Here is a 27,527-nt window from a genome sequence, read left to right as displayed (position 1 = left end):
ACAGCCTTTTTTAAAAAAATATTTTATTTATTTATTATGTATACAATATTTTGTCTGTGTGTCTGCCTGCAGGCCAGAAGAGGGCATCAGATCTCATTTCAGATGGCTGTGAGCCACCATGTGGTTGCTGGGAATTGAACTCAGGACCTCTGGAAGAGCAGGCCATGCTCTTAACCACTGAGCCATCTCTCCAGCCCCAAAAGACAGGTTTGCAAGAGATAATTCCTTCTGGTGACAATAAGGCCCTTATAAAAGGAGCTTTAGGAAGCATTCTGCTAGCTTGTGTTCTGCCATGAGAGGACACAGCATTTCTTCTTGCTAAGATATAAAAATAAGGTGCCACTATGGGCTAGGGATATAGTTCAATCACAAAACACATACGGCCCTGGGTTCAACCTCCAGTGGAGAGAGAAGAGAGATTTCAGTTTTGTGCATGTTGTGGCAGCATAAAACAAACTAAAATAGCCGAAAAGCAAAAAAGGCATAAGGCTTATCACTGGGACAAACAGCTTGATCTTGGGTAACCCTTAAGGGACCATGAGGGACACAGGCAAACAGTAGGACACCATAGGAAGAGAGGTCAGGCTGCCACCACAGAGCATCTTAGAATAAAAGAATGGGTTATAGAAAGTGTCATCAAACAGAATTGGCAAATACAAACCCTGGGAATAGATCCAAACAGAAGGCATTCTGACCATACCTCAGGGTCAACCCTTCCTAGAAGGCCTCCTTCAAAATCAGGGTGTGTTTGAAATTTGAGAATGTAACTTGTGTTCTTGTGTTGTTTCTTTTTTTTTTAAATTTAAATAACATTTTTATTTTATTTATTTTACATAGCAACCAGTTTCCTCTTCTTCCTCTCTTCCCATTCTGTCCTTTTTCCCATCTACCCCCCTCCCCATCTACTCTTCCTCCATCTCCGTTCAGAAAAGGACAGGCTTGTTTCTTTATATGATATAGAGAAGCAGCTATCTGGTAGAAAATGATATAGTCAGAAGTACTGAGAGGACACTATAGCAATAGCACCCCTGAGCCCAGATATCTATCTATCTATCTATCTATCTATCTATCTATCTTTATGGAGAATACAGGCATTCTGCAAAATGGCTAATTCCAGGGCTGTGCAGGGTGTGTGCCAGATGAGTGTGGAACACTTGGAGGTACCCAAAGTGAGACTTGAACCAAGAAAAGACAGGTTTCAATTTGTACCAAAACCATATGGGCACAAATCAGTGGTGAATGGATTACAATCCACACAATAAAGCAGGCTCCATGTATCCATATATACATTCACAGGTGTGTAAAACACCAAGGGGAAGAAAGAGAGGCCCTTCTTCAAAAGAGATCTGGCTGAGCGTGGTAGCACAGCAGGGCAGTGGTGACACATGTCTTTAATCCCAGCACTTGGGAGGCAGAGACAAGGTGATCTCTGTGAGTTCGAGACCGGTCTGGTCTACAGAACAAGTTCCAGAACAGACTCCAAAGCTATACATAGAAACTCTGTCTCAAACCCCCATCCCCCAAAAAAGAGATCTGTAACTCTCTGACATAAAGCAATGGAAGCAAGATTGTCACTGAACAGATTTCACAGTGACTGTTGTGCCAGGTAAAAGCAGTCAGGTTGTTAAAATGTAAAAAAGAATGATTGGAGCCACGCAAAGGAGGTGCACGCCTTTAATCCCAGCACTCAGGAGAGAGAGGCAGGTACTTCTTTGTTAATTGGAAGCCAGCCTGATCTACAGAGAAGGTTATAGGACAAGTTCCAAAGCTACAGAGAAACCCTGTCTTGGAAAACAAACAATGATGGAACGTGTGGTATTTGCTGTCTTGATACCCAGAATGGTCTAGAAGGTCCCACCTGAAAACAGTGGCCTGGGCCACAACTGTGGCAGCTCTCATGTAAAACTGGGTGAGATAAATCAAGGACCCATTGCTGCTAGGAAATTTTGTTTTTTATTATTTTATTTTATTTTTTTTTGGAGAGTGTATGTATGTGCGTAAGAGTTCATGTGAGTGCATGCATCACAGTACAAACGTGGAAGTTAGGGGACTTGTGGGAGTCGAGTCTACTCCTTTGACTATGCGGGTCCTAGGGATCAAGACAGGTGGTCACGCATAATGACAACAGCTTAACCTGCTGAGCCACCTCACTGGCCGTTTATAACTTTTTTTTTTTTTTTTGGTTTTTCAAGACAGGGTTTCTCTGTGGTTTTGGAGCCTGTCCTGGAACTAGCTCTTGTAGACCAGGCTGGTCTCAAACTCAAAGAGATCTGCCTGCCTCTGCCTCCCGAGTGCTGGGATTAAAGGCGTGCGCCACCACCACCCGGCTTATAACATTTTTAAAGTCTGAAATAGTTTTAAAATGAAAAGATAAATTGATTTAAATTAAAGCTTACTCATTCCTTTAAAAAACCTAAACTGGAAGCATATTCAAGACTAAACTAGGAGAATGGGGAATTGGAGGTAACCCACGGCAACAGACTGATACCCAATCTTGTACAAATGAGGTAACACAGGCATCTAATCATGCAAAGGTAAAGCTGGGTCTAAAATACCTTCCTGTGTCAGCTGAAAAGCTAACTTAACTCCTCAGTAACTGTTAACTTGAACAAGAAACAGACACAGACAACCTCACTGCCATGAGGCCTGACTGTCTTATTTATGACTTCTGAACCTATATTCTCACACTATACTGTCTGTGAGACTTGAGTATGTGCCCTACAATCCCCCTGCATTATATGTCTCTGATATGATGGTAAGCCACTGGAGGGTAGGGTATTTTGAGATGGACATCAGAGACAAAGCCTCCACAGTTCCCAATGCAGTAAATTAAGTATAGTATGGTTAAAAAGATTTAATGAGCTGGGAGGGTGGTAGCGGCATGTGCCTTTAATTCCAGCATGCAGGAAACAGAGCCAGGTGGATCTTCAAAGAAACCCTGTCTTGGAAAAACAAAACAAAAAACCCAAACCAAAAACCAAAAAAGAAACAAAAAGATTAATGATTTAAAATAAAATGAATGAAAGCACAGTTGTAGGCTTCATACAAAAACACCACTGAAACCAAAAGGACTTAGCCAAGGTCCAAGGTCCTTCCACTCAGGCACACCCAACTGCCCCACCTTGGCTCACTTTTAGCATTGCTAGTCACAGGGGAGAGTATAGATGGGTCATTACTTGAAAAAAAAAACAATGATTTCACACCCAAAATTGTCCTCATCAGAGCTAGAGATGTGGGTATCTTAAGCAAGAGAGAAGAAATAGACAGGAAAAGACAGCAGCAGAATTCCTGCATCTGGTCAGTCACCGGCACCCTCAGGGTCAGGACAAGAAGTTTCCTCTTTTAGGAGTGTTGCTGTGAACTAGGTCTTCATTGTTGGTAAATAAGTCAGACTAGGTTCCTCAAAAAGGTAGTGAGAGTGTGCAAATCTACTCATTGGGGGAAAATCATGTCTAGCATGCACAAAGGTTTCATTCCCAGTATTTTTATGCATACTCTCATGTGCGTGTGCATTTGACAATTACACCGGCCAAACAGACACCAGGGTCTTTTAGTCAGACCCCAAATGAGACATAAGGCAGACCTACACACTCTTGCACTCGTTATTTTTTGTAAACTTGATACCAATTAGAGTCACCTAGGAAGAGGCACCCTCAAACTGTCTCCATTGTATTAAACTGTGGGGCATTTTCTTGATAAATGGTTCACGTGGAAGAACTCAGCCTAATATGGGCAGCGCTGACCCTGGGCATACCATCCTGGGTTGTATAAAAAGAAAGCTATCTAAGCAAGCCATGGGAAGAGAGCTAGTAAGGAGCGTTCTTTCCTGGTTTCTGCTTCCAGGTTTACTCTGGATGGCCATGCAGACTAGTTGCTGGGCCTTTCTGGGTCAGGTCACATTGGAAGACAGGTACAGCGGGAATCCTGAAGACTGTTTTACATTTTATTAAGTCAAATCCGTGTGCAATGATTACAAGAGAGAAGGAGGAGTCTGGGTCAAGTCACCAACTGTTCCACTGATTCTGCTGGAGAACCTCGTTCCTCAAGGGCAAGGGGAAGGCTAAGCTATAGCTCTGCCAGTTCCCTCATTGTCCCAGAGAGCATGAGCAAGACCCTTGTCCTCAGTTCTTACCTGGTCATGTACCCAAAGAAGACCGTGCCCATAGGGCTAAGTCACCCAATACCATTGGCTTATCTGACTGAATTCCCACAATATCTGAGTTCCTATCCTGACATCAAAACCTCAGTGATAGTTTATGACCTGGCAGTTGAAAACCCTTTCCTCCTCAAGTTGTTTTTGGTCATGGTGTTTATTAGAGCAACAGCAACCAAACTAGAATAACTCTCTTCCCTTCTCTCCATCTCCCTGTATCAACCACAGAAAACATTAATAACATTATTTCTAATCAAGGATTTTAGGAGACCTAAAGGAAACAAGGCTAGCGCAACTTGGAGGCGATGTCTATGCACCTGAAGAATGGCAGAGGTGTCACACTTCACTTTCTACAGCTGGATGACCAGATCACGTTGCAGAGCTCAGTCTTCCAGGAAGGAAGGAGAACACCATAGTTACAGTTTAGGAAAAGACTAACAGTTACACACTCTTACAACCCATCAGGAATCACAAGTCGTCTAAGTCTGACAGCAAGATATAATCTATACAGATGTGCTTTATTATAACTATGAAAAGAAAAAGAGCCCTTTCACATCTGTTTCAAAGATTTTGCAACTCCCCTAAAAAGTCTTGTATGTACCTATTTCATTCTCTATAGATAACAAGAGTCGAATCACATGAACATATCAATCACACCCACCTGAAATGGGGCAGAACTTAGCCTATTAGCCACAGGAAGGAGCAATACCAGCCACAGGAATATAATAAAACCAAGTCTATAGCCCATTAGAAGTGTCTCCTTTTCTAATCTTCTATAAACACTTCATGATTTAAATTCCTAGGCCTCATTCGTGTGTTGAGCTTGTCCTTCCTAGACTTGGCAAGGTGTACCCTATCTCTAGACTTGGCAAGGTGTACCCTATCTCTAGACTTGGCAAGGTGTACCCTATCTCTAGACTTGGCAAGGTGTACCCTATCTCTAGTGAATTAACTATTAAGAGGACAAGGCTCACTAATTAAGACAACATGCCAAAGAAGTTATCTAAAAGAAGGAATGAAAACAAAGATGTTCACTATAGTGTTATTTACAATGACAGAATCTGCAAGGAATACAAAAAAATTCATAAAAATGGATAAATAGGCTTGGGAATCATCCTGGTAGTAAATTCCTTTTTAGCATGCACAAGACCCTGGAGATGGTGGAGACACACAGATATACAGGCACATGCCCAAGGGACACATCTACTGCAACCTGTTCAACTCTATTATTGGACCAACAATTAGCCCAAATAGCTCATAAAGAAATGACCATGGCTGCAGTACATTTAGAGGCATTTGTTTTTGTTTTAATGAATTAAAGAGTTCAATGGTTAAGAGCACAGGCTGTTACTCCAGAGGGTTCAGGTTCAATTCCCAGCACCCACATGGCAGTTCTCCATCATCTGTACTGCAGTTCTAGTGGTATCTGGCATCTTCTGTCCTCTGAGGCGTACTGCATGCATGTTGTATGAATACACATACATATAAAATTAAAACAAATAAATCCTTAAAAAATGATCACAGTGAAAAATACATTTGATGTTAATGTAAATGTGTTCACAAATACCTACAGGGCTGTGAGAAGCAAACTTCCAAGTGAAGACAGTTGGCAGGGCACAGCCACATCAGTAGACAGTGAGTCTGGGAATTTGGCTCTAAGTTAGCTGTAATATCTTCTGGATGACAGGGATAGGTATCTGTTTGTCCTTTTGTACTTTGACACACCCACCAAATCAGTCACTGCACAGCCAAGGAAGCAAAGGCCCCGAGGCAGGTCATACTCCAGGCAAGAAGTGTGCACGAAACATAATCAAGTCTTGAAAAAGAAGATTCATCCTAATAGCCCCAGGAAGGAGATGACAACTGCCCTGGCCACTTCTGGGGCTCCTTGATAGAACCTGCCCATTTAACAGCTATGCAGCAAAGGGAAAAACATGAGGTAAACAGGGAGAACTCAGGAGGATGACCGCTTGTGGGTTTTTGTCTCATGTTTACAACTCACCTCATAGAGGCCTTCAAAGAAGGTATTCTTGTCCTCTGTGCTCCATGACTCCCACTGCCTCCGGACCTTCTTTCCTTCTTCCTTCTCAGGCCCTGAAGAGCCTAAGTTCCGGGAAGAGGAACGCGAACCTCCTGCAGGGGTGGCAGGAGCAACCACAGATATGTTTCCAGAAGATGATGCGCCACCGTCACCTCCTTGGAGAGAAAGGACTATACAGTGACCTATTCCAGAAAGCTGACGAACAGGAGTAGGGAGGATAAGGGGGCACCAAGGACAGGGCCACTGCCCAACCCAACCCTAACTCTTCAACAGGAGATGCCAGCAAAAGGGCACCCAAAAGCTACTGAGACCTGAACAGAATCCAGAGTTGACAAGATGAATGAATCTAAAATGCTTGTACTGGAAGGAGAGAGACTGTGTGGACTGTTTTAACAATACAATGAATTTGACATTCTGTCCATACTCGAAGGTATAATCCTTGTCCTTATAGCAAATCCAAGAATCACATTGCATCCTGATTCTTGTTCAAATGTTTTTTTTATTTGTAATACTCTTAACCAGAGTCTTTAAAAAATTTTTTTAAAATAATTTATTTAACTTTATTTTATGTGCATTGGTATAAAGGTGTCATATCCCCTGGAACTGGAGTTACAGACAGTTGTGAGCTGCCATGTGGGTGCTAGGAATTGAACCTGGGTCCTCTAAAAGAGCAGCTAGTGCTCTTAACCAGTGTGTCATCTCTCTAGTCCCTTACCGTATTTTTGAATAGACAAACTGAACTTTTAAGTAACAGAAGGTATTTTATGTGTAAAAGACTGTCTACATAAGTAAAACTGGCATTTTTGAATACAGATCACTTAATGCCTAAAGTGTTATAATGTGAAGACTCCTGGTCTCTTTTTATTCCTCCCCAGTAATAAAAATTTGAACACAAAGCCTTCGTACACGCTAGGCAAACAGTCTATCACTGAGCTTTTATCATTTCCATACTAAGACCCCTTCCCTTATCTTTTTCTCTGCCTCAGCATTATCTCTGGGGTCCTAAAGTACCGCCACTCTTAGAAGTTCTCCTGAAGCATCAGTCCTTGACTTTTAGCAAAATCTTTCTAAATCCTTTGCCAACAGGGTAGATCAATAAAATGTAAGGGGTTCTGAAGACAAAAACGAGGTCACAATGAAGGACTTATGCCCCAGCCTAGTGCTCTGCCTGCTGAGCTGCTTCTTATTGTAGGAAACAGGATGTCACAGCACCCCGTTTTAAATAGCAATCTCCTTTTATAAAATTGCAGGACCAAGACACCTTCCAAGCTTGAAACAATCTTATGAGAAAGTAAGACCACAGAAGAAAAAATCCTTTAAAAAGCAAATGGTGATTTTGTCAGTCTCATTCAGTAGCCCAGGCTTGCCTTGAATGAATGACAACCTTCTTGCTTCAGTGTCCCAAGTACTAGGTTTATAGGCCTTTGTAGCGTGTCTGGATCAGAAAATTCTAGTCATCCTGGTGAGGCTCCTCCTGGAGAGTTTCAGGGCTACTCACCCCTAGAGTTTCCCTTTACTGGGGAGTAAACGAAGTAGTTTCATACAAGAGTGTGAAAGATAAAAAAATTAAAAATGAGAAGTCTAGCCAAACAGTGGAGTATGCTTTTAATAGCAGCACTCGGGAGGCAGAGGTAGGTGGATCTTTGTGAGTTTGAAGATCTTTGTGAGTTTGAGGACAGCCTGGTCTATCAAGCAAGTTCTAGGACAGCCAGAGCTGTTACACAGAGAAATCCTGTCTCAAACAAACACACACCAACACACAAACACAGAATCAGAAGCCCATTAACCCATAACACTTGAAAAGACTATCTGAACAAAGTATTAGAACACACATAAAGGCTTCAAGTAGGGGCTGTTGAGAACAGGAAATGGGAGACCTCATTTTCCCTCTATCAGCTTTGTCTAGCCCTTATATATATGTTGTAGTCTGTGTCACTACGTATACTTACCAATGATGAGGGTATGATGTGGAATCACCCTTGGGATTTCAATCTTTTCTTTCTTTCCCCTTCCTTCCTTCCTTCCTTCCTTTCTTCTTTCTCTTTTTGTTTTTTTGAGACAGGGTTTCTCTGTAGTTTTGGAGCCTGTCCTGGAACTAGCTCTTGTAGACCAAGCTGGCCTTGAACTCATAGAGATCCTCCACCACTAGAGTGCTGGGATTAAGGGTGTGCTGGGATGTCAATCATTTCTTAGCCTGTCAATGTCCAATATAATATTCTCTAGATGTTGGACAATGGCATCAAGCTACGTGTCTAAGCAATGACAAGATCAAGAGAAGAAATAATTCTTTATGGGACTGTATAACTCAGCTTAAATAGTTTTTATATTTTTTAAAAGATTTTTATTCTTTTTATTTTGTGTATGTGCATGTTCTGTGTATCTCTGTGTGTGAATGTGTGAAAGTGCCCTTGGGGGCCAGAAGAGGGCACCAGATCCCCTGGAGCTGGACTTACAGATGGTTGTGAGATACCTGACATTGATGCTGGGACTGAATTCAGGTTCTCTCAACAATCTACAAGAGTTCTTAACTGCTAAGCCATCTCTCTAGCCACAACTTGGGGCTATTAAGTGGACTGTCAATTTAGCATAGTCTCTACCCTATTGTGAGTTTATTAGGAGGTAACTTCACTGCGAATCAAAGAGGAGCCATATTTCAAGGTAGAATATCTGAAAACATCTCATTATTCAAAAACTTCACATTTGCACCCATGGAAAACATTTTAGCTAGCTAGCCACATCAAATGGGCTCTGGTCTCTCATTTAGATATGTGTGGATTAACTTAAAGAGGCAATACTATCAGGCTTATAAAAACAACACAGAAATCAATGGCTTACCAGAGCCAAACTGTCCAGTTACCTAGTAGTAACCTAAATAACATAAGGCTATTTAAGTATTGATTAAGAATAAAAAACATGGTGGTGCATACTTTTAATCCCAACAATCAAGAGGCAAAGGCAGGCAGATCTCTCTGAGTTCTAAGCCATCCAGGTCTATGTAGTGAGTTCTATAGAGACCCTACCTCACAAAATAAATAAAAATAAGCCAGACAATAATGGTGCACACCTTTAATTCTAGCACCCAGGAGGCAGAGGCAGGCGGATCTCTGTGAGATCAAGGCCAGCCAGCCTGGTATGCAAGAGTTAGTTCCAGAACAGGCTCCAAAGCTACAGAGAAACCCTATCTCAAACAAACAAACAATAAATAAAAACATACAAAAGAAACCTAGTTTCTTAAACTCACACCAGTTTTCCAATAGTTCATAATATCACATGGCTCGTGGTAACCTTCCTAGATAGTGCAAAGCATTTTACTCAGAGTGGAAATTGCTAATACACTCAGTGATGTATTTGATATTCAATATTTACTGCTCTGAACACAGCCACAGAATGAAAATAGACTCCAGTCTGCATCTATACCAGCAATGCTACTCAGGTCCCTGGGTACACAGCAGTCCAAGGAAGAGCTGGACAAATCTCAAGACCATCCTTTCAGCACAACAAACCTGGGGCTTCCTAAAGTGTTTGCAACGGGCAGGGTGTGACAGTACTTCAGGGAGACAGGAGATGTTTCTGTGGTGAACTGGAAATCAAGTCACAAATTAAAACAGTTCTCAAATACCAGGATATGCGGTTCACAGGAACCCATGATTCTTTAGATGCTGCAGCTCAGGAAGTGCTGTCTGTCTACCTCTGCACCCCCACAATGGAAGACTTTTGAGTTATTTCTAGTTTCCTAAGAAACACAACCTCTCTTCTCCACAGTAACAGCAAGCCAGTCAGCCTGCCCCCCTACTCAGGTTAATTTCTATTAGTCAATGTTGGCACTAGCATACTCAAAAATAACAGACACACCATTTCAAACCCCAGAATCCAAGTGTCTGACCAATGTCATGAGATTTCACTGGTTCACTGGTGACCTAGATAAGGAAGACTGAAGTTTATGGAAAACTGAATGAATGCCAATCTGAGGTAGAAGGAACCTCAGGTACAGGATAGACCAAATCTCAATCCCAATCACAAATCTACATCAGTGAGAAGGGCTGAGGCAGCAAGCAACCACTCAGAGCAACAAAAGGGCCTGCCATTTGCTTGAGATATCTGGCCCTTCCTTCATGTGTGTGTGTGTGTCTGTCTGTCTGTCTGTCTTATATCCTCAGGAGGGAAATTAAGGCAACCTGGATATTTAAGTACAAAAGGAAATCACTCCATGCCACTATTTCTAGCATTTACTATGTAGCATCCTAGAAAACAACAGCTTTGGAGAAAGAACGCTGACACTAGTCTTCCTCCAGAATTTCAGGTGAAGACAAAAAGAATAAAAACAGGAACCAGGAACACTGGTGGACTATAACAACAGCTTGGAAGAGGCTCAGTGCAGAAAATGTAGAGGGAAACAGAAAGTGACCAAGGTGAACAGGAAAACAGAAGTAAAAATGCAAGATGATAAAATGGCTTTGGGGAAGGCTGCAAGGACTGGAAGCTTCCCCAGGGTGCAGAAGCCAAGGACCCATGGGTGCAGAGGCAGGTAAGAAGGTCAAGGCTCCGTGGGTGCTTTGGAGAGCACAGATGGCTTTGCTGATAGCATGCATGATAAAAGTGCCCCTGAAACGTGAAGAGGCACGGCGTATACAACCAGGCTCCCCAGCGGAGAGTCCCCTGAAAGCAAGGACAAGGTCCTATTCTCCCAGGTCTAAGCTTGGCATCAGGCTCCATGCAACAGAAGCTCAGTGACAGCTCAGAAGGAGTGCAGGCAGACAAGGAACCAATGAACACTAGCTTGCTCCTGGCCGCCTGTGCCTCAGTCTCCACACAAGTACACCCAGGTTCTGAAGACCCCACCACAAAACCCATTACTGGGCCAGCTGTGCCCAACCAATTCCAACATTTTCCTCTCTATTTTTACAGTTCACCATGCTTATTATAGTAGGAGTCTCCAGAGCATGTATGGCTCTGACATTACCTAAGGAAGACAAAAATCACCTTGCCTATTAACCAGGAAGGATGAGGAAACAGAGTAGCTCCTCACTGCAAGCCTGAGAGTAATAGACTATGACTTTAACTTCAAAACACACACACACACACACACACACACACACACACGAATACCCTCTTCCTCTCTGACCAAAGCATTATGTGGCAGCAGTTTTTCTTATACACAGAGCTACAAAATCAGGATTCTAAAAAGGACAAAGTTTGAAACTTGACCTTGGGGACTTATCCTCAGTTTGTGAAAGATAAGGAAACTGAGGTTAAATGACCCCTCCAAAACCACACAGTTCATGAACAGCAGGTATGAGGATTTTGAAAAATTTCTATTTCTTTTCTTTTTTTTTTTGGTTTTTCGAGACAGGGTTTCTCTGTGCTTTGGTGCCTGTCCTGGAACTAGCTCTTGTAGACCAGGCTGGTCTCGAACTCCCAGAGATCCGCCTGCCTCTGCCTCCCGAGTGCTGGGATTAAAGGCGTGCGCCACCACCGCCCAACGAAAAATTTCTATTTCTTAAAAAAAAATATATATATATATATTTTTTCTTTTTCGAGACAGGGTTTCTCTGTGGCTTTGGTGCCTGTCCTGGAACTAGCTCTATAGACCAGGCTGGTCTCGAACTCACAGAGATCTACCTGCCTCTGCCTCCCGAGTGCTGGGATTAAAGGCGTGCGCCACCATCGCCCGGCTTAAAAATACATTTTTACAAACTTCACGATAAGGTTTGGGAATTATTGCTCTTGATGAGACCTTGAAGGAGGAGGAGAGGAAGAGGAAGGAGAGAAAATAGAGAAGGGGAGGGAGGAGAGAAAAGGAAGGAGAGTGGGAAGGAAGAGAACAAGAACAATTTGGTCCACTTTAAAGAATACCATTATAATACGCCATATTTTTTTTTCCAAGACAGGGTTTCTCTGTAGCTTTGGATCCTGTGTAGACTAGATTGGCATTGAACTCACAGAGATCCCCGAGTGCTAGAATTAAAGGTGTGCGCCACCACCTCCTGACATAATCTGCCATGTTTTAAAAGAACATTAACTCACTGTCTCTCTCTCTCTCTGGTTTGTGAGCTTCCTTCTGTGAACTAAAAACATTAACTCCAGAACAGCAGGCATTGGCCTGTTCATTTAGTCTGTTCTCAGGACGGTGTTTCAGAATCATCTACAAGCTTGCCCACTCTCGATTCCAGAACAGAAAAGCATCCCTATGGTCTATGTTTGCAGCATATAGGACAGAGACATTTCACAGGAGCCAAGGATGCTACATACCACCAAGGCTTAACAAGGCCACTTCAATCTACAATATACATAGTCAATACAAAAGGCAAGAGTTCATGAAGGGAATCTCAGATGCTATGTGATGCTGGCATAGGACACTCATATGAGAAGCTAGTTCAAGCAGCTTTACTTGTAGAGTCGCAGAGGTGTCTAAGAGGTACCATCCCTACCAAGGTCACCCAGAAGGAACTCTTCAGAAGTAGCCAGTACTCAGTGATTGCCATCTCAAGGGACGAATTCAAACACTTACCACTGGCCCAGCCCCACCATCAACTCTCATTCAAAGACGCTGCTTGATTCAGATGAAAAGTGTTCAATGGACAAATAAGGATCCCTCTCAACTCTGGCATCCAACTTGTCCCCAAAGATGCTATCTGTAGCCGGGCAGTAGTGGCGCGTGCCTTTAATCCCAGCACTCGGGAGGCAGAGGCAGGCGGATCTCTGGGAGTTCGAGGCCAGCCTGGTCTACAAGAGCTAGTTCCAGAACAGGAACCAAAAGCTACGGAGAAACCCTGTCTCAAAAATCCAAAAAAAAAAAAAAAAAAAAAAAAAAAAAAAAAAAAAGATGCTATCTGTATGCTCCAACTGTTCCGTGAGACCTTTCCAAGGTGACCAGACTCTAAAATGCCCTCCTTTACACCTTGAAGATGACTTAGAGCTTCAGTTCTCGTCCCTAGGTTACTCATTTATCACCTCGGCAGAGATCTTGTCCTCACACCTGCAAGGCTCAATGTCAACCTCAAAGGTCCTTCCATCCCTCCCACAAACAAAGAAAGCACAAATAAAATCCCATTGTTTCTATAAAAACATAAATCCTCCTTATGGACTACTACAGGAATTTTTCTCATTGTCTTCTACAGTCAAAACCTTTTATCCTTATGGAACTACAAACAAATGTTTTTAGGTGGTTTTTATATTATTCTTTAGTACTAAGATCATCACAGTTATTCAACCTAACAAAAGCCTTCCTTCTATATACCATATGACAACATCAATTTTTCAATTTGTGACTGTGCTATCTGAAAGTTTCTATACATTCCAAAATAAGGCACAAATATCAAGATGCTAAAGCACTCTTTACTAGCAAAAGGCAATCCTACTAAGGTAGACACCATGGAAACTACATTAATTTCAACCTTAAAAGGAAATGAGTTAAGCGTAGTAGTGCATGCCTTTAATCCCAGCACTACAGAGGCTGGAGGTAGATTTCTGTGAGTTTTAGGCCAATTTGTCTACAATGCAAATTCAAGGCCAGCCAGAGTTATGTAGGAAGCCTTCAACACAGTAGCAAATGTTACCTAACCTACTTAACAACTTCCCTGAACCGTATGATTTATCACGAACCTCTGAGTAATATACTTGCACATGAGAGCTGTGGCAGCAGGCCCTTTGTGAATTCAAAGCCAGCCTGAGCTAGAGTGAGCCCCTGTCTCAAAAACAAAATTACACAGTTTTGACAGTTTGCTCTCTGCCTTGGTGTCATCACAAGAAGTCTAAGGATTGTGCACCCTGGCTCTTCTTACACATTGAGAACAGGTGTGGTCTATGTCAGAAATAGGGATCACATGTTCAGGCTGTCTTCCATTGTACGAGGTATCACAGAGGGTGTGGCTGAAAGCAAGACAGAGTCTACTTCTTCCTCTTCTGCCTGGGCCTCAATGTGCTTGGCATTGCTTGATGTCACTGCCCATGCATACCTACAATGGGCTCTGCTCCATTCTCATTTAACTAGACTGGGTAGAGGAACCACAGTGCTCTATCCTTCAGTCTTTAGATGTGCTGACCTCTCCTCTGGACAGTGTGAACACAGAGGCCTCACGGGACATGCCACTGTAGCCCAGCAGCAAGTGAATGCTGGGCACACGCCTTGTGACAAGCCTCGAAAGTAGCTACAAAGCAGTGAAGCAGCACCAGGCCCTCAGCGCATCCCCACCTATATGGAGGGAGGTAATATTCTGGCTGTTTCCTGCTTGGAGCAATCCTAAAGGCAAAAGCTAAGCAGAAGTTCACGGGTTCTAGAACTACATGTAGATTTCAGCAAGCCTATCTTGCAGAAAGTTCTCTTGAGAACGGATGAGCTCCAAGTCCCTTCTATAAAGTTGAATTCTTCAACCCTGAAGGGTAAGATGGTAAGTACAAGTCTCAGCCACTAGCACACCTGACTATTCAAAAGGAAATCCATGGTTCAGGCATTATGACTTACTTCTGCCCTGCTACACACACGGACCAGGCATCTAAAAGCTCTGCAGTGGAAGCTGAGCCCTGGACTGCTAGTTCAAACCTCTTTCCAAAGTGGAAAACGGACTGCAAGAGCTGAAAAGTTTAGAAAGCATCTTTTTTTTTTAAATTTATTTATTTATTAAAGATTTCTGTCTCTTCCCAGCCACCGCCTCCCATTTCCCTCCCCCCTCAGCCCGAAAAGCAATCAGGGTTCCCTGTCCTGTGGGAAGTCCAAGGAACCCCCCACCTCCATCCAGGTCTAGTAAGTTGAGCATCCAAACTGCCTAGGCTCCCACAAAGCCAGTACGTGCAGTAGGATCAGAAACCCAGTGCCATTGTTCTTGAGCATCTTTTAAACACACCTTTTTTTTTTAAAAAATGTATTTCATATGTATGGGTGTTTTGTCTGCATGTATGTCTGTGTACTGTATACATGCAGAGTACACAGAGGCTGGAAGAGGGCATCAGATCCCCTGGAACTGCAGTTAAAGATAGCTGTTGTCCACCATAGGGTGCTGGAAACCATGAGCACTTGTCATTTCTCTTAACTGTGGAGCCATCTCTCCATTGTTTTCTTTTTTTTAAAGGTAGGAAACCGAGGCTCAGAGAGATGCACTATTTTGCTGAGTAGTGCTCCGGTGTGTGAACCGGCCAAACAGGGGAGAACAACAGAAGGCTCTCAGTCCCAGCCCAGGTTCTTAGGAACAGTCTCAGTAACTCTGGGTTTCAGTCACAGAAGGGTCCTCGAGTCTCCCAGACAAGAGTGGCAGGGCTAGAAGAATCAATCAGATCTGCTATTTCTGCTCTAGCTTGAATTCAGTACAGAAACAGTAAACCAGCTTCTATAGCCATTCAAAAAAGTTACAGAAATGAAAATGCCTGTCATAGGGGCACTAAGTCTTCTCTCCCATTTATCATTAACAACAAACAAACAAACAAAATACTATAAAAATTGTTTTCATTCAAATCAAAGAATCTACTCTTATGTCCTCAGAGAAAGAAAGCAGAGCTATGTACAGAAAAGCAGACAAGGAGAACCTCCATCTTCTCCATAAGTCCTTCCTTCCAAATTCCCATCAGGATGGGACTTGGAAAGATGGGAAGCCAACAAGCAAAGGAACCACCACTGCTTTAGCTGTAAGCCTTGTTCACATATGCAAGTCATGTTTTTTTTTTTTCCAAGTGAGACTAAAATTGCAGGCATTCCTCCCTTCCTAGTGACCCATGCTGAACAGCCACAGTGGAGATTTCCAGGGCAGAAGAGAAATGTTCCTCCAGAGAACCATTTCCAAGGGTTGGCTACACAGCATGAATGGGCATGTGGTCACACCTGACTCCTCCTGGAGTGGACTGAGGTGATGATTAAGCAAAGGTTTCTCCAAAGCCAGAATGGAGATGACCAGGGCATGATGAAGTACATCCAAAGAGTCTGTGCAGCCCATGATGACAACTACCAAGAGGACTCAGCAGACAGGCAGGCACTGCCAAAAAAGTTGTCAAAAGAAACAGACTCTCACTTCCCTCCTAGAAGCATGGCTATAGCTTACTCTATGGTAAGCCACATCGTGGACAAGAATCAGAACCAGAAGCACCAATGATGTAAGGGACAAGTTAACCAGGAAGCTTCTTCCACCGTACAAACAAAAGCAAGGCTCCTTTTGTCACTTCACAGTTCCCATCCACTGGATGTCAGTTTTGGCACCTCTTCTACATATAGCTACGTACATAGCAATACATAAGTAAGTGCGCTTACACCAACATATTTCTTCCCAGCAGTCAAATTTCAAGAGGCACCAATGATTGCTATCGTTCCTTTTTTCTTGAGTACATCTCTGACAGAAAAGCAAATCTGAATAGAGAATTGAGAGGGCAAGGGTGTGATATAAGTAGGTTTTCTGAAATACCATCACCAAAAGCACCTGAAGAACATAAAAGCTTAACATAGACCCAAGAAGCTTAAGCACACTTGTATCTTCTAGTAAAAAGCAGTTTTACAAAAAGAATTAAGCTATGTAAATTTATGTTCTTCTAACACCAAAATGAACTTATGTGAGGCAACTTTTAGTTTTGGAAACATACAAAGTTACCTCGAGCTTAGATGTTTAAGTAAGCATACTCACTTCAAAAGGCTTTATCCTGTGGTACGGCCATGAATCTGAAGGCCAGCCTTCCAGAGGAGGACAAGGCAGAAAGAGTTTAATGGAGCACATTTGGGTCAGATCCTCAACACAACTTCTCTCTTAGCTCTTCAAACATTTCCTCTTTAAAACTACCAGGATCATCGTGGTAATTTCTATCAATACTTCCCAAAGAAACAATAACAACAACAAAATAAACTATAATAGTTCAAGTAAAAGAGTGTTTTGGTTTGTTTTTTGGAGACAGGGCTTCTCGTAGCTTTGGAATCTGCCCTGGAACTCACTCTGTTGACCAGAATTGCCTCAAACTCACAGAAATCCGCCTGCTTCTGCCTTAGGAGTGCTAGGATTAAAGGCATGCGCCACCACCCAGCTGGTTTTTTTTTTTTTTTTGATTTTTCGAGACAGGGTTTCTCCGTAGCTTTTGGTTCCTGTCCTGGAACTAGCTCTTGTAGACCAGGATGGCCTCGAACTCACAGAGATCCGCCTGCCTCTGCCTCCGAGTGCTGGGATTAAAGGCGTGCGCCACCACCGCCCGGCTGGGTTTTGTTTTTTAAATACAGGGTCTCACTATGGAGCCCTAGGTGGCCAAGATCTTGCTGTGTAAATCAAGTAGGTCTTGAACTCTCAGAGATCAACCCACCTCTGCCCCCCAAATGCTTAAAGGTGCATGCCTCCATGCCTGGCTATAAGTTTAGAGAACACATTGGAAACTGATATTCCATTTGTATTTTTGAAAAAGCCAAGCATATCAATTTAGGCTAGTTATCTTAGCACTCAGGAAGCTGAGGCAGAAAGACTGCTAAGCACTGAAGGTCAGCCTAAGCCTACTTAGTAAATTCCAGGCCAACCTGGGCTACCTAACAGATCTTGTCTTTAAAAAAAGGGGGGGGGAGGGTAAACTTGGTCAGAAATGAATGCAAGAGCCAATTGCCTGCACAGTTAATAGAAACCATGATGTTGAAATACAAATAAACAAAAGCAGACCAGGAAATACGGGCACGTAAAAAACCAAAATGGGACTTTTAAAAAATTACTTCTTTAAGAGGCCTCAGAAAAGCAGTCACAGCCCCAACACAAGGACAGCACCGCAGGCTGCCTCCTGATAGGTCGCTGTTGATTTAATCAAGTGGAGATCCTTTCTGTGACACCAAGTATACCTCAGCTGAAACTCTGAGGGTCGCATTTTTGTGTTCTTCATACTTTCAAGCCAGTAACTCTTTGGTGGCGGACAATGAGCCAAACCTAGTCTCTGCCATCACTAACCATACTTTTTAAATTTCTCATCAACAAGCTCCCTGGCCCATAAATTTCAAAAGCCAGTTCCTTTGTTACATTTCCACCACTTGAGGTGTGAAAAGAGAGCAAGTACTTTCTCTGCCTAGTCTTGAGCTATTGTGAGTAATTTAAAATGGCCATCCATGGAAAGCCGTCAGGGACCCTTTGGGAATCTATTTCTCTTGCCCAGAGAAAGGACAATCACTGCCCCTTGTCCTGGTGTAAAGAGAAACGTAACAGACTCGAAGAAGTAGAAGGGGACACGTGCCCCTGCAAGTGCCACCCAAGGGGTCTTGCCACCCCCCAAAGGATAAGGTCCCTACCTTTTCCGCGCGGCCCGGAACCGCTGGCACCACCACTACCCACAGCGCAGGGCGCGTCCTTCCTGGGCCTCTTGCTCTGTGGTCGCACGCTGGACCTGAGGAAGTGGTGCTGGTCTTGGGGACTACCCTGCGGTGGGGACGGTGCTGGTAACCCTCTGGGTGGTGCTGGGGCTCCGGCGGCCCGAGGGGTCTGCCCGTCCCTCTTTGTGCTGCTGCTGTCCTCCGCCGCGTCCGCGCCGCCGGGCCCCTCTCCGTCCAGCGACTCCTCATCGGCCGTCCGCTTGCCCAGCTTCTTAAGCCCTTCCTCCCCGCTGCCGGCGTCGCCCAACTTCACTGTCATCCTGCAGCGGGAGAGGCGAGGAGAGGTGAGGAGGGCGACGGGCAGAAGTTTACCGCCGGCCTCCCAACATGGCGGCCGTTGTTTGTTCCAGCGCCGCCCGCCGCCCGCCCAAGGGCCCGCACAGTGCTGAGTCCGACCGGACCGGGACCCCGCCCCGCCCTTGGATGCCCCCAACCCAGGCTGGCCGACACGGCCAGGAGTCGTGGAAGGCAAGGCCTGGCCTCAGCGCTGTAGGAGCCGCTGTCCCGCCACCTACCCCTCGGCGCCGCAGCTCATGGCCCAACCTGGGCCCGCCTCGCTCCCCGCACCGCCCGTGGCCCCTGGCCTCCCCTCTGCTCGCTGGAGACGCGCGCGATCGTGCCGCGCACCTGCCTAGTGCAACGGCCCGCGCTGCCCTCGAAGCCCCCAGAGCTCCATGGGCCAAAGCTGCAGCTCCCTCCGAAGCTGGCATGCAAAGAGAGAGGCTCTGCACTCCGGGAACCTTCCCAGGCGGGAGACGGGAGATGGACCGACTACAACGCTCGTGCAACAAAGCCTGTTGCACGGAACAGGTTAGGGAACACTGGAAAAGTGACAGCATACAGTATTATGTTCCAGTCGGATTTCAAGAATCGGAACTAAACTATGTAAACAATGCTGGAAACAACAAAATTGTTGTGATAACTTCTGCCACTGTCATAAAAATATCGGTAAACAAAATAACAATTATCTGCAGCCTAGAGAAGTTACACTCAGAATAAACTAAGGATCAGGTAAATCCCAACATCTTAGGAACAGGCTGTGTACGTGATGAAGCAGGAGAGACATTGCGTTCTTCAGCAGACGCGACACTAGGCTCCACGCAACTGCTGAGAACATTCCCATTTAATAAGAAAACTAGACAGAGCAAGGCACCAACGCTAAGAAGGAAACAGATTGAAGGTAGAGACCGGGACGTAAAACTCCAAGTAACACCACAAAATGGTGCTGCAACAAACGGTGTGCATTTTCCTGTTTGGGTCTGATCTAATACTGGCTTAAGAAAACTCTGGCACAGAACCACATACCCACGCTAAGGGATTTCACCCACAGGACTTCTCTTTGAACATATTCACTTTTAAGCACCTCAACCAGGTGCCCAGAACCCTGTCATTGCGCTAGGGAATGAAACCCATTCCCAGAACCAGCCGTTCCAACGCCACCGAGCAAAACCGCGTCAGTCCAACAGGACCCACTAGCCTGCGCGCCAGGCCGCGGTCCCCAGGCGCATTCCGGTCGTTCCCCAGTAGCGGTGGACTCCATAGGAGTCCGTCAACTAAACTCGTCACTTCCTGACCGTGGGAGGCACGGGCACTGCGGGCCTCAACCAGGCTCCACACCCTTTGTCCCATTCCGGGTGGGCGAAGCTCACATCGTCCCAGGGAGTTGACCGCTGGCTGCACGCAGCACAGCCCGCCAATACCGCAGCCCCTCCGCGGATCCCGTAGACACCCGAGTGCAGCCTGCGGTCACCTTTTTCATCCACGCCTCCCGGCAGCCTGGATCCCGGATCCCGGGCCTCCGCGGGCGCCCGCAGAACCAACCGGGCCGGGCAGCTCCGGCTGCGGCGAGGCCGCGACGCCGGGCTGGTGGTCGTGTGTTGAATGCAGTCGTCGAGCACCGTTCCCTTCGCACGTCCTTTCCGTGGACTGGAGTGCGGCTGACAGGGCTGAGGGCGCCGGTACTGCCGCCACTCGCCCTCCCACACCCGGGCCGCCGCGCTCTAAACAGTTCCGGCTACGGCGGCCGCCGGGGACCTGAAGTCAGCGCCGGAGCGGGGCGGGGCGGACGTCTTGCAAGAAGACGAGCACGTCCAGCTTTTCTGCGGGCGCGCCCAACCAGCTGTGTTGCCATTGGTCCGCAGCTGCTGCGTGCGCGCGCGCGCAGGGTCTACCGGGGCGGGCCCGCAACGTGGGGCGTGTTGTGACGGCAACCTCGCGCACTTACGGACCGTGCGTCTCTTCGGGTTGGCGAACCGACAGCCAATAGGCTCTGCGTCCGGGCTGTGATTGGCTGTGGCTGTGTTGCCGGATGCGTGAGAAGAAATCACCGCCTCGGCGGGGCGTCTCGAAACGCGCGCGAACTCCGGTGGGGATAAGGCACTAGGAAAACAGGTTCAGGGCCATTAACATATCATAGCATACCCCACTGACACTTGTCCCTTTTGAAGAGATAAGGAAATGTTATTAAAAATTCCATTGCTTACGCAAGTGGCGTTGGAAAATAAGTATACTAGTTCAGGGGCGGTCCCCGCCTCTGGTTATCCCCTTCGCTCATTTGCGTGGACCGTCCTACTGCGCCTGCTCTCCGGCGACACCCGCCGTTGGCTAACACTGGCTGAAGTGCGCACGGTCGCCCAGGGAACCCCTTTCCTAGTCGCGAGGATCTGCTGAGTACCGGCTTGCAGCTGTCTCCCGAGACGTCAACGCGCCACACTTGGGGGCGGCGTCCAGTACTCAGAACGTCCCAGAGAAGCTCTCGAGCTGCGTCCTCCCATCCTAGGAGATGCAGCAAAGCTCCGCGAAGTGCCGGCTAATGGCCTCCGTAGTGGGGTGGAAAGGATGAATCCAAGGAGAAAAGAACAGGAAACTCGGCGCAGCTTGCCCTGAGTAGCAAATCGTTCTGGTCCATGCATTAGCAGGCAGTCCAAACTGTGACCCTGAGGCGGGCCCAAGATTCAGAGCTGCCCCGGGTGGTACCGACTGTCTTCGGCTCTTTCCGCAGCCAGCCGCCAGTCGTTTCGGGAAGCATCGGAGGCGCGGCGCTCTCCCTCAACTGCTTCTGCTTTCTTCGAGCGGTGTTGTCCTGGCAACACGGAGGTATAGGGAGTCTGACGAAGTTAGATTCCTATTGCTGAGATGCAGAGGGCTCTGGGGTTGGAGTAGGGAGCCCAGCCAAGCTTAAGGTGGGGGAGGGCCCTTTAGGATCGGGCTGGGGCTCCGAAGTGGCTTGCCAGAACCCTCTTGATTTCTCTATCTATGCTGGCTTCATGAGGGTTATCCCTCCCTGCACAATGCTAGGACCTCCTGCTGATTTTTCGATTTGCCACGTGGATTCCTCTAGATGCATTTAGTGCAAAGTAGGGGGAAGATAAGAAAGTCAAAATCCTGAGCTTGGTCAACCTTCGGATGGCTTTACAAAGATCACATGACCGCTTTGAACTACAAGGCTTTTCAGTAATGTTTACCTGAGGCAGCCAGTGACCTTATTCTAGCCTAGAGGTTGGCCACTGGTCAGTTCCCCTGAAAGTCTATTTTAGAACCCATCCTAGTGTTCCTGAAAGTGTCTCAGAGGAGTAACTTTTCTTTAAGTTTTGTTGGTATGACTCCTCGGCATAATGGGCCTAACAGATTGTTTCCGAAAAGGTGTTTGTTTGGTGGAGGCAATTGTCCCTGAAAACAATTGATGACTATAAAAATGAGGATCAGTGGACTGGAAAAAGTGAGATTTTCTTTTTCTTGTTTTATGTCCTAGACTCTTGAAGCTTGTTTTATAAAAGAAAGGGTAAGTACTTGTTCCTGAACTAAATCCATTAACGAATTCTCATTAAGTATTTTATTGTGAACATCTTCCTCCTAAGGTTTACTTTAATAACTTTTTAGTTATGTGACTGATAATCACTTAAAAACTAGAGTGCTAGTGAAAGAGAGAATGAACGATTAAAACGTTGTATAAAAATGGAGTTATTGAAAAAAATGGAGTTATTGAAGCTGGCATCTAGCCCCCTTTTTAAAAATAGAATTTTCGCCGGGTTGTGGTGGCTCACACCTTTAATCCCAGCACTCGGGAGGCAGAGGCAGGCGGATCTCTGTGAGTTCGAGGACAGCCTGGTCTACAAGAGCTAGTTCCAAGATAGGCTCCAAAGCTACAGAGAAACCCTGTCTCAAAACAACAAAAAAAAAGAAAAAGAAAAAAAATAGAATCTTCTTTCTTTTTTTGAGGCAAGGTCTCAACTATGTAGACAATACTGATTCAAACACATAGGGATCCTCCTGCCCCTTCTTCTTGAGTGCTGGGATTAAAAGCTTATGCCATGATATTTGGCTTTTTTTATTTTTAATGTGTGTATGTGTATGCATGTGCGCCAGCAAAGGCATCAGGTCCCGGAGGAACTGGAGTTACAGGCGGTTATGAGCTGCCTGATGTGAGTGCTGGGACATGAAGTTATGTTGTCTGGAAGAGCACTGTGCTTTCTTGACCACAGAGCCATTGTTCAAGCCCATGTCACAGTCCAGATTCAGCTTCTCCAGGGTCACTGTAGCCTTGTGATCCTGACTGTCTAAAAGAGACATCTGCCCGCTACCATCTGGATGTCATAGCTAGACAACATTCACGAGTTTTGTGGTTTTACTAAAATTGAACACTGTTTTTCTCCTGTTCCCCCTGTACAGGTGTTCTCTTATGGGCAGTTTGCTTTTATTTTGTTTTAAAGTTTTCTTTGAAAGTATCTGTAGAAATTGAAATCATGCTTATTGTCTCTACAATGAGAATTTCCAAGAATTATTTAAAGTCCTGGTTTCAGTGCTCCCTTGCTTTTATTATCTTTCTAGTTACTTCTCTGATGGCAATGAATTTTACTTCCTTCCCAGCACACTGTGGGTCACTCCAAGTTCAATTCTTTGCATCTGATTTTCTGTTTCTCCCTAATAGAGATCTCTAGCAAATGAACCTGCTCACATTAGCTAAAGAACATTTTTCGGGTGCTAGGTATCTTTGTAGGTTTGCTTCCCTTTTGTAAACTTATATATAGTTGCTCATGGTGTTTTTTCCCCCTCTGCAGGTTTCCTCCCTGACCAGATCTGTACCTCATCATGGCACTGTATTTTGATCACCGAATCAAAGCCCCGGATTCATCCAGATCTCCCTCTCACATTAGCTGGCACCCCACCCACCCATTCCTGGCAGTAGCATCTGAAAGCCCGGCTGCTGGAGGCAATGTAGACATCTACCTTGAACAAGTGAGTCATCGGAGCTACTTAGACTTCAGCAGCTTCTACCTCTTCTGCTCTTTTCTTTCCTTGAGGACAGAGGCTGGGAGTCGGGGTAGCAACACTCTGGATTTCTCCTCATCACTTCTTCCTCACTTCCTCAAGGCCAAATGTGTGGCAGTTCTTTTTTCCCTGCCATGTAGATTCCTGAACATACTTAAATCTGATCCCCTGTGCTGTGCATGCCTTCTTCAACTCTTCCTGTTGGCCCTTTGGATTTTTTTAGATTTATTTATTGTATGTGTATGATTGTTTTGCCTTTTTGTATGTACATGCGCCAGTGCATGTCTTCACAGTCAGAAGACGGCACTGGATCCACAGGAATTGGAGTTATAGATGGTCGTGAGCCATCATGTTCTTGCTGGGAACCAAACCCAGGTATTTAGCAAGGTCAGTAAGTGCCCTGTACCACTGAATCATCTTTCCAGCCCCATGTTGACCCTTTCAAGCTGTACTAGTTTCCTGTGGCTGCTATAACAAATTACCAGATTTGGAGACAATCTGGGTGTCTCCAAAGAAGGGAAACTGCTTTCCTCACAGCTATAGAGGCCAGAATATAGAAGATCTGGATCTTGCTGACTAGCCAGCCTAGCTGAAGCAGTTAGCTCCAGGTTCACGTTAGAGATTCTATCTCCAAATTAGGAGAGCTGACGAGATGACTCAGTGAGTAAAGGTGCTTCCAAGCCTGATCACCTGAGGTCAGTCTACAGGACCCACAAGATGGAAGTAAAGAACTGCTCCCTGTCCTCTTACCTCAACACACATCATGACACACACATGTTTATACACAGATACACACAAAATAAGTTATTTTTTTGTTCTCGTTTTTGAGACAAGGTTTCTCTGTGTATCCCTGGCTATTTCGGAGCTCTCCCTGTAGACCAGGCTGGTCTTGAACTCATAGACCAACCTGCTTCTGCCTCCCGAGTGCTGGGATTAAAGACATGTGCTACCACTACTCGGCTTATAAGTGATTGTTTAAAAAGATTTTGTGAGCGCATGTGTGTCAGTGCCCTTGGATGCTAGAAGACATCAGATTACTGGAGCTGGAGTTAGAGGTGATTGGGAGCCATCTGACTTGGGTGCTGGGAGCTGATCAGGTCCTCTAGAAGAGCAGCACGAACTCTTGCCTGCTGACCCATCTCTTCAGTCCCCATGTTATGCTTGTGTATGTGCACATGTGCACCCAGACACACATGGAAGAGACCATCTGTCGTATCTCCTTATTAAATAGCTCTTCAGATCTTAAAGGAGCTGATGTGAACTGTGTGGATTAGGCAGTTCCTGATATCCCTGCCACTATCTACAATGTGAAATTTTACTCTTGTTTCACATAGGGTGAGCCTGTGCCTGACACCCACATTGAGAAGTCCTTCCGGGTCACTTCACTGTGCTGGCACCCAACAAGGCTTATCCTGGCTATTGGCTGGGAGACTGGAGAAGTGATGATGTTTAATAAGCAAGACAAGGAGCAGCACACAGTGCCCCTGCCGCATACTACTGACATTGCCATCCTCAGTTGGAGTACCAGCGGGAGCTGCCTGGTATCTGGAGATAAGGTGAGAAGTGCGCAGTCTCCATCCCCACCATGCATATGGGGGTGCACCCGAAAGATACTAAAGACCAAATTATTTAAATGTTTGGTTTCTAGAGTCAAATGATCTCTTCAGGCATGATTGCAGATTTTTTTCTTCTCATTTTTTACTGGTTGAGAATGTTAGCCAGGCAGTGGTGACACATACCTTTTATCCCAGCATGCAGGAGGCAAAGGCAGGTGAATCTCTCTGAATTTGAGGCCAGCTTGATCTACAAATCGAGTTCCAGGACAGCCAGGACTGTTACACAGAAAAACTCTGTCTCCGGAAGGGGGTGGGAGGAGAGAATGTCATACGTACATATAATGTGTTTTGATCAAGTCTACCCTACATTTTCCCCCTGCGTTTCTGTCCCTATCCCCAGTACCCTAGTTCCTCCCAATTTTATGTGTTCTTTTCTTTTTCTTTTTATAAAAATATGTTTTTGAAGCATGAATTCAACTATTCATTATAAAATCCCATCATGTGCCAAAGATATGTCTATACCTCTTTAATGAACTTATTAGGAAATTGCATTTGTGGTGATGGAGCAAATATCCCAGATACCAGCACATTTGTGGCACTCCAAAATCTTCCATGAACACATTGGTAGCTACCCAGAGTCAGTGGTCTAATTTGTCTAGATCAAGGCTCCTTACCTAGGGAACATTTTGCAGTGTCAGGAGACTTAGGAAGAAGATTCCACTGGCTTCTCGTGTGCCCTATGGTAGAGGCTAATGCTGTTGCCCAATGCTCTACAGTGCACAGGATATTCTCACTGACAAGAATGATCTGCCAAGGCTGAGACACCCTGATTTGATTCACAGTTGTACAGCAGATACCTTACAATGTACACATTTAATTAAAGGTAATGTATTGGCATGTTTCAAAGCTTAGAAAAGCCATATAGAGTGAAAAGATTCTATAATTCATCACTTGGTTCCCCACAGCCCACCCTCCAGCACACATGGCTGCTTACAATCTCTCCACTTTCTTCAGGCACACACTTCTCAGACCTCTAGAGAAGTTAAAAGAATAGTTCAGGTTCTCATTGCTAGTAGCCCTCGGGATCCCATCATGGTGATGCCCCCGCCTTAGTCAGTATCCTATTGTGAAGAGACACCATGAGCGAGGCAACTCTTATTAAATAAAACATTAACTGTTACATTACATTAACTGGGCTCGCTTACAGCTTCAGAGAGAGTCCATGATCATCATGGTGGGGAGCAGACAAGTATGGTGTTGAACAGTAGCTGAGAGCTTTACATCCTGATCTGCAGGGCCTAGCATGGACTTCTGAAACCTCAATCCTCACCCCCGTCAACCTACTTCCTTCAACAAGGCCACACCTCCAAATCCTTCTAATACTCTTCACACAGTTCCATTCCCTGATGACTAAGCATTCAAACATATTAGCTTATGGGGGCCATTCTCATTCAAACCATCACACACCCCTAAACTTCAAGTCTTGGGTGCATAAGAGAGAAAGAATACAGTGCAAGTATTTCAGCATGGGAAGGAAAGATAATCCTGACTTGCTGGGAAGTCAGGCTACACCTGAGGCTCTAAAGGGACAGCTGTGGAGGGAAAGGTACCTAATTAGTCTTATCAAATAAAACCGGGAGTCAGATATTGGGGTAAAAACTGAAATATCAGAGAAGCAGAACAGCTAACCATGAGACTACTTCCCTCTATGAAATCTTAGACCAAACAGGTGACATCCTGTCTCTACAAATCCTTAGACTGAACGGGGTGGGGGGGGGGATGCTTTCTCTTACAAATCCTCACACTGAGTTCAGACTGAGTGGAGAATCCTGTCTCTACAAATTCTCAGACTGAATAGGGAGCTGAGATGTTGTCCTCACTGACCACCTTGTATTCCTGTCTCCATCTTTGTAGTGCTGGGATTAAAGGCATGACCATCCCATGTGCTGAGATCAAAGGCATGATCCTCCCAAATGCTGGCATTAACGGAGCCTCCACTGCCTGGTTCTGTTTCTCTTTTAGACTGGTTCAGTCTCAAGTAGCCCCAGGTGGCCTTAAACTCCTCCCAAGTGCTGGGATTAAAGGTGTGTGCCACCACCACTCCTGGCCTCTCTGGTTAAATAGTGGCTAGCTCTGCCCTCTGATCTCCAGGCAAACTTTATTTGTCAGAACCCAAACAAAATATCATACAACAGGTGCCCTGACTTGTTG

General features: G+C 45.3%; 2 protein-coding genes across 4 annotated transcripts in view; one reads left to right on the top strand and one right to left on the bottom strand.

Annotated features, from left to right (window-relative positions):
- Nucleotides 1–20,516, bottom strand: part of Cramp1 (cramped chromatin regulator homolog 1) — a 65,250-nt gene extending 44,734 nt beyond the window's left edge. For 2 of the 3 annotated variants that reach the window (XM_041676214.1, XM_041676216.1), the window contains exons 1-3: nucleotides 20,243–20,516; nucleotides 18,412–18,752; nucleotides 6,156–6,349 (exon numbers count right to left, since the gene is read on the bottom strand). In XM_041676214.1, coding sequence (XP_041532148.1) covers nucleotides 6,156–6,349; nucleotides 18,412–18,751 — 534 coding nt within the window. In that variant the 5' untranslated portion in view covers nucleotide 18,752; nucleotides 20,243–20,516. The remainder of the gene's footprint in view (nucleotides 1–6,155; nucleotides 6,350–18,411; nucleotides 18,753–20,242) is intronic. The other variant, XM_041676215.1, reaches the window with a different exon arrangement.
- A 354-nt stretch (nucleotides 20,517–20,870) lies between these two features.
- The window catches only part of Ift140 (intraflagellar transport 140), an 89,589-nt gene continuing 82,932 nt past the window's right edge, over nucleotides 20,871–27,527 (top strand). The window contains exons 1-4 of the mRNA XM_041675953.1: nucleotides 20,871–21,588; nucleotides 22,244–22,273; nucleotides 23,550–23,727; nucleotides 25,095–25,316. Of these exons, the coding sequence (XP_041531887.1) occupies nucleotides 23,581–23,727; nucleotides 25,095–25,316 (369 nt within the window). The 5' untranslated portion in view covers nucleotides 20,871–21,588; nucleotides 22,244–22,273; nucleotides 23,550–23,580. The remainder of the gene's footprint in view (nucleotides 21,589–22,243; nucleotides 22,274–23,549; nucleotides 23,728–25,094; nucleotides 25,317–27,527) is intronic.

This window comes from Microtus oregoni, unplaced genomic scaffold (genome assembly GCF_018167655.1).
Source record: "Microtus oregoni isolate MIOR12 unplaced genomic scaffold, Mior012 000027F_ref0000203, whole genome shotgun sequence".
NCBI classification, from domain to species: domain Eukaryota; kingdom Metazoa; phylum Chordata; class Mammalia; order Rodentia; family Cricetidae; genus Microtus; species Microtus oregoni.
The sequence above is the reverse complement of the archived record's forward strand: the minus strand, read 5'-3'. Positions and strand labels throughout refer to the sequence as shown.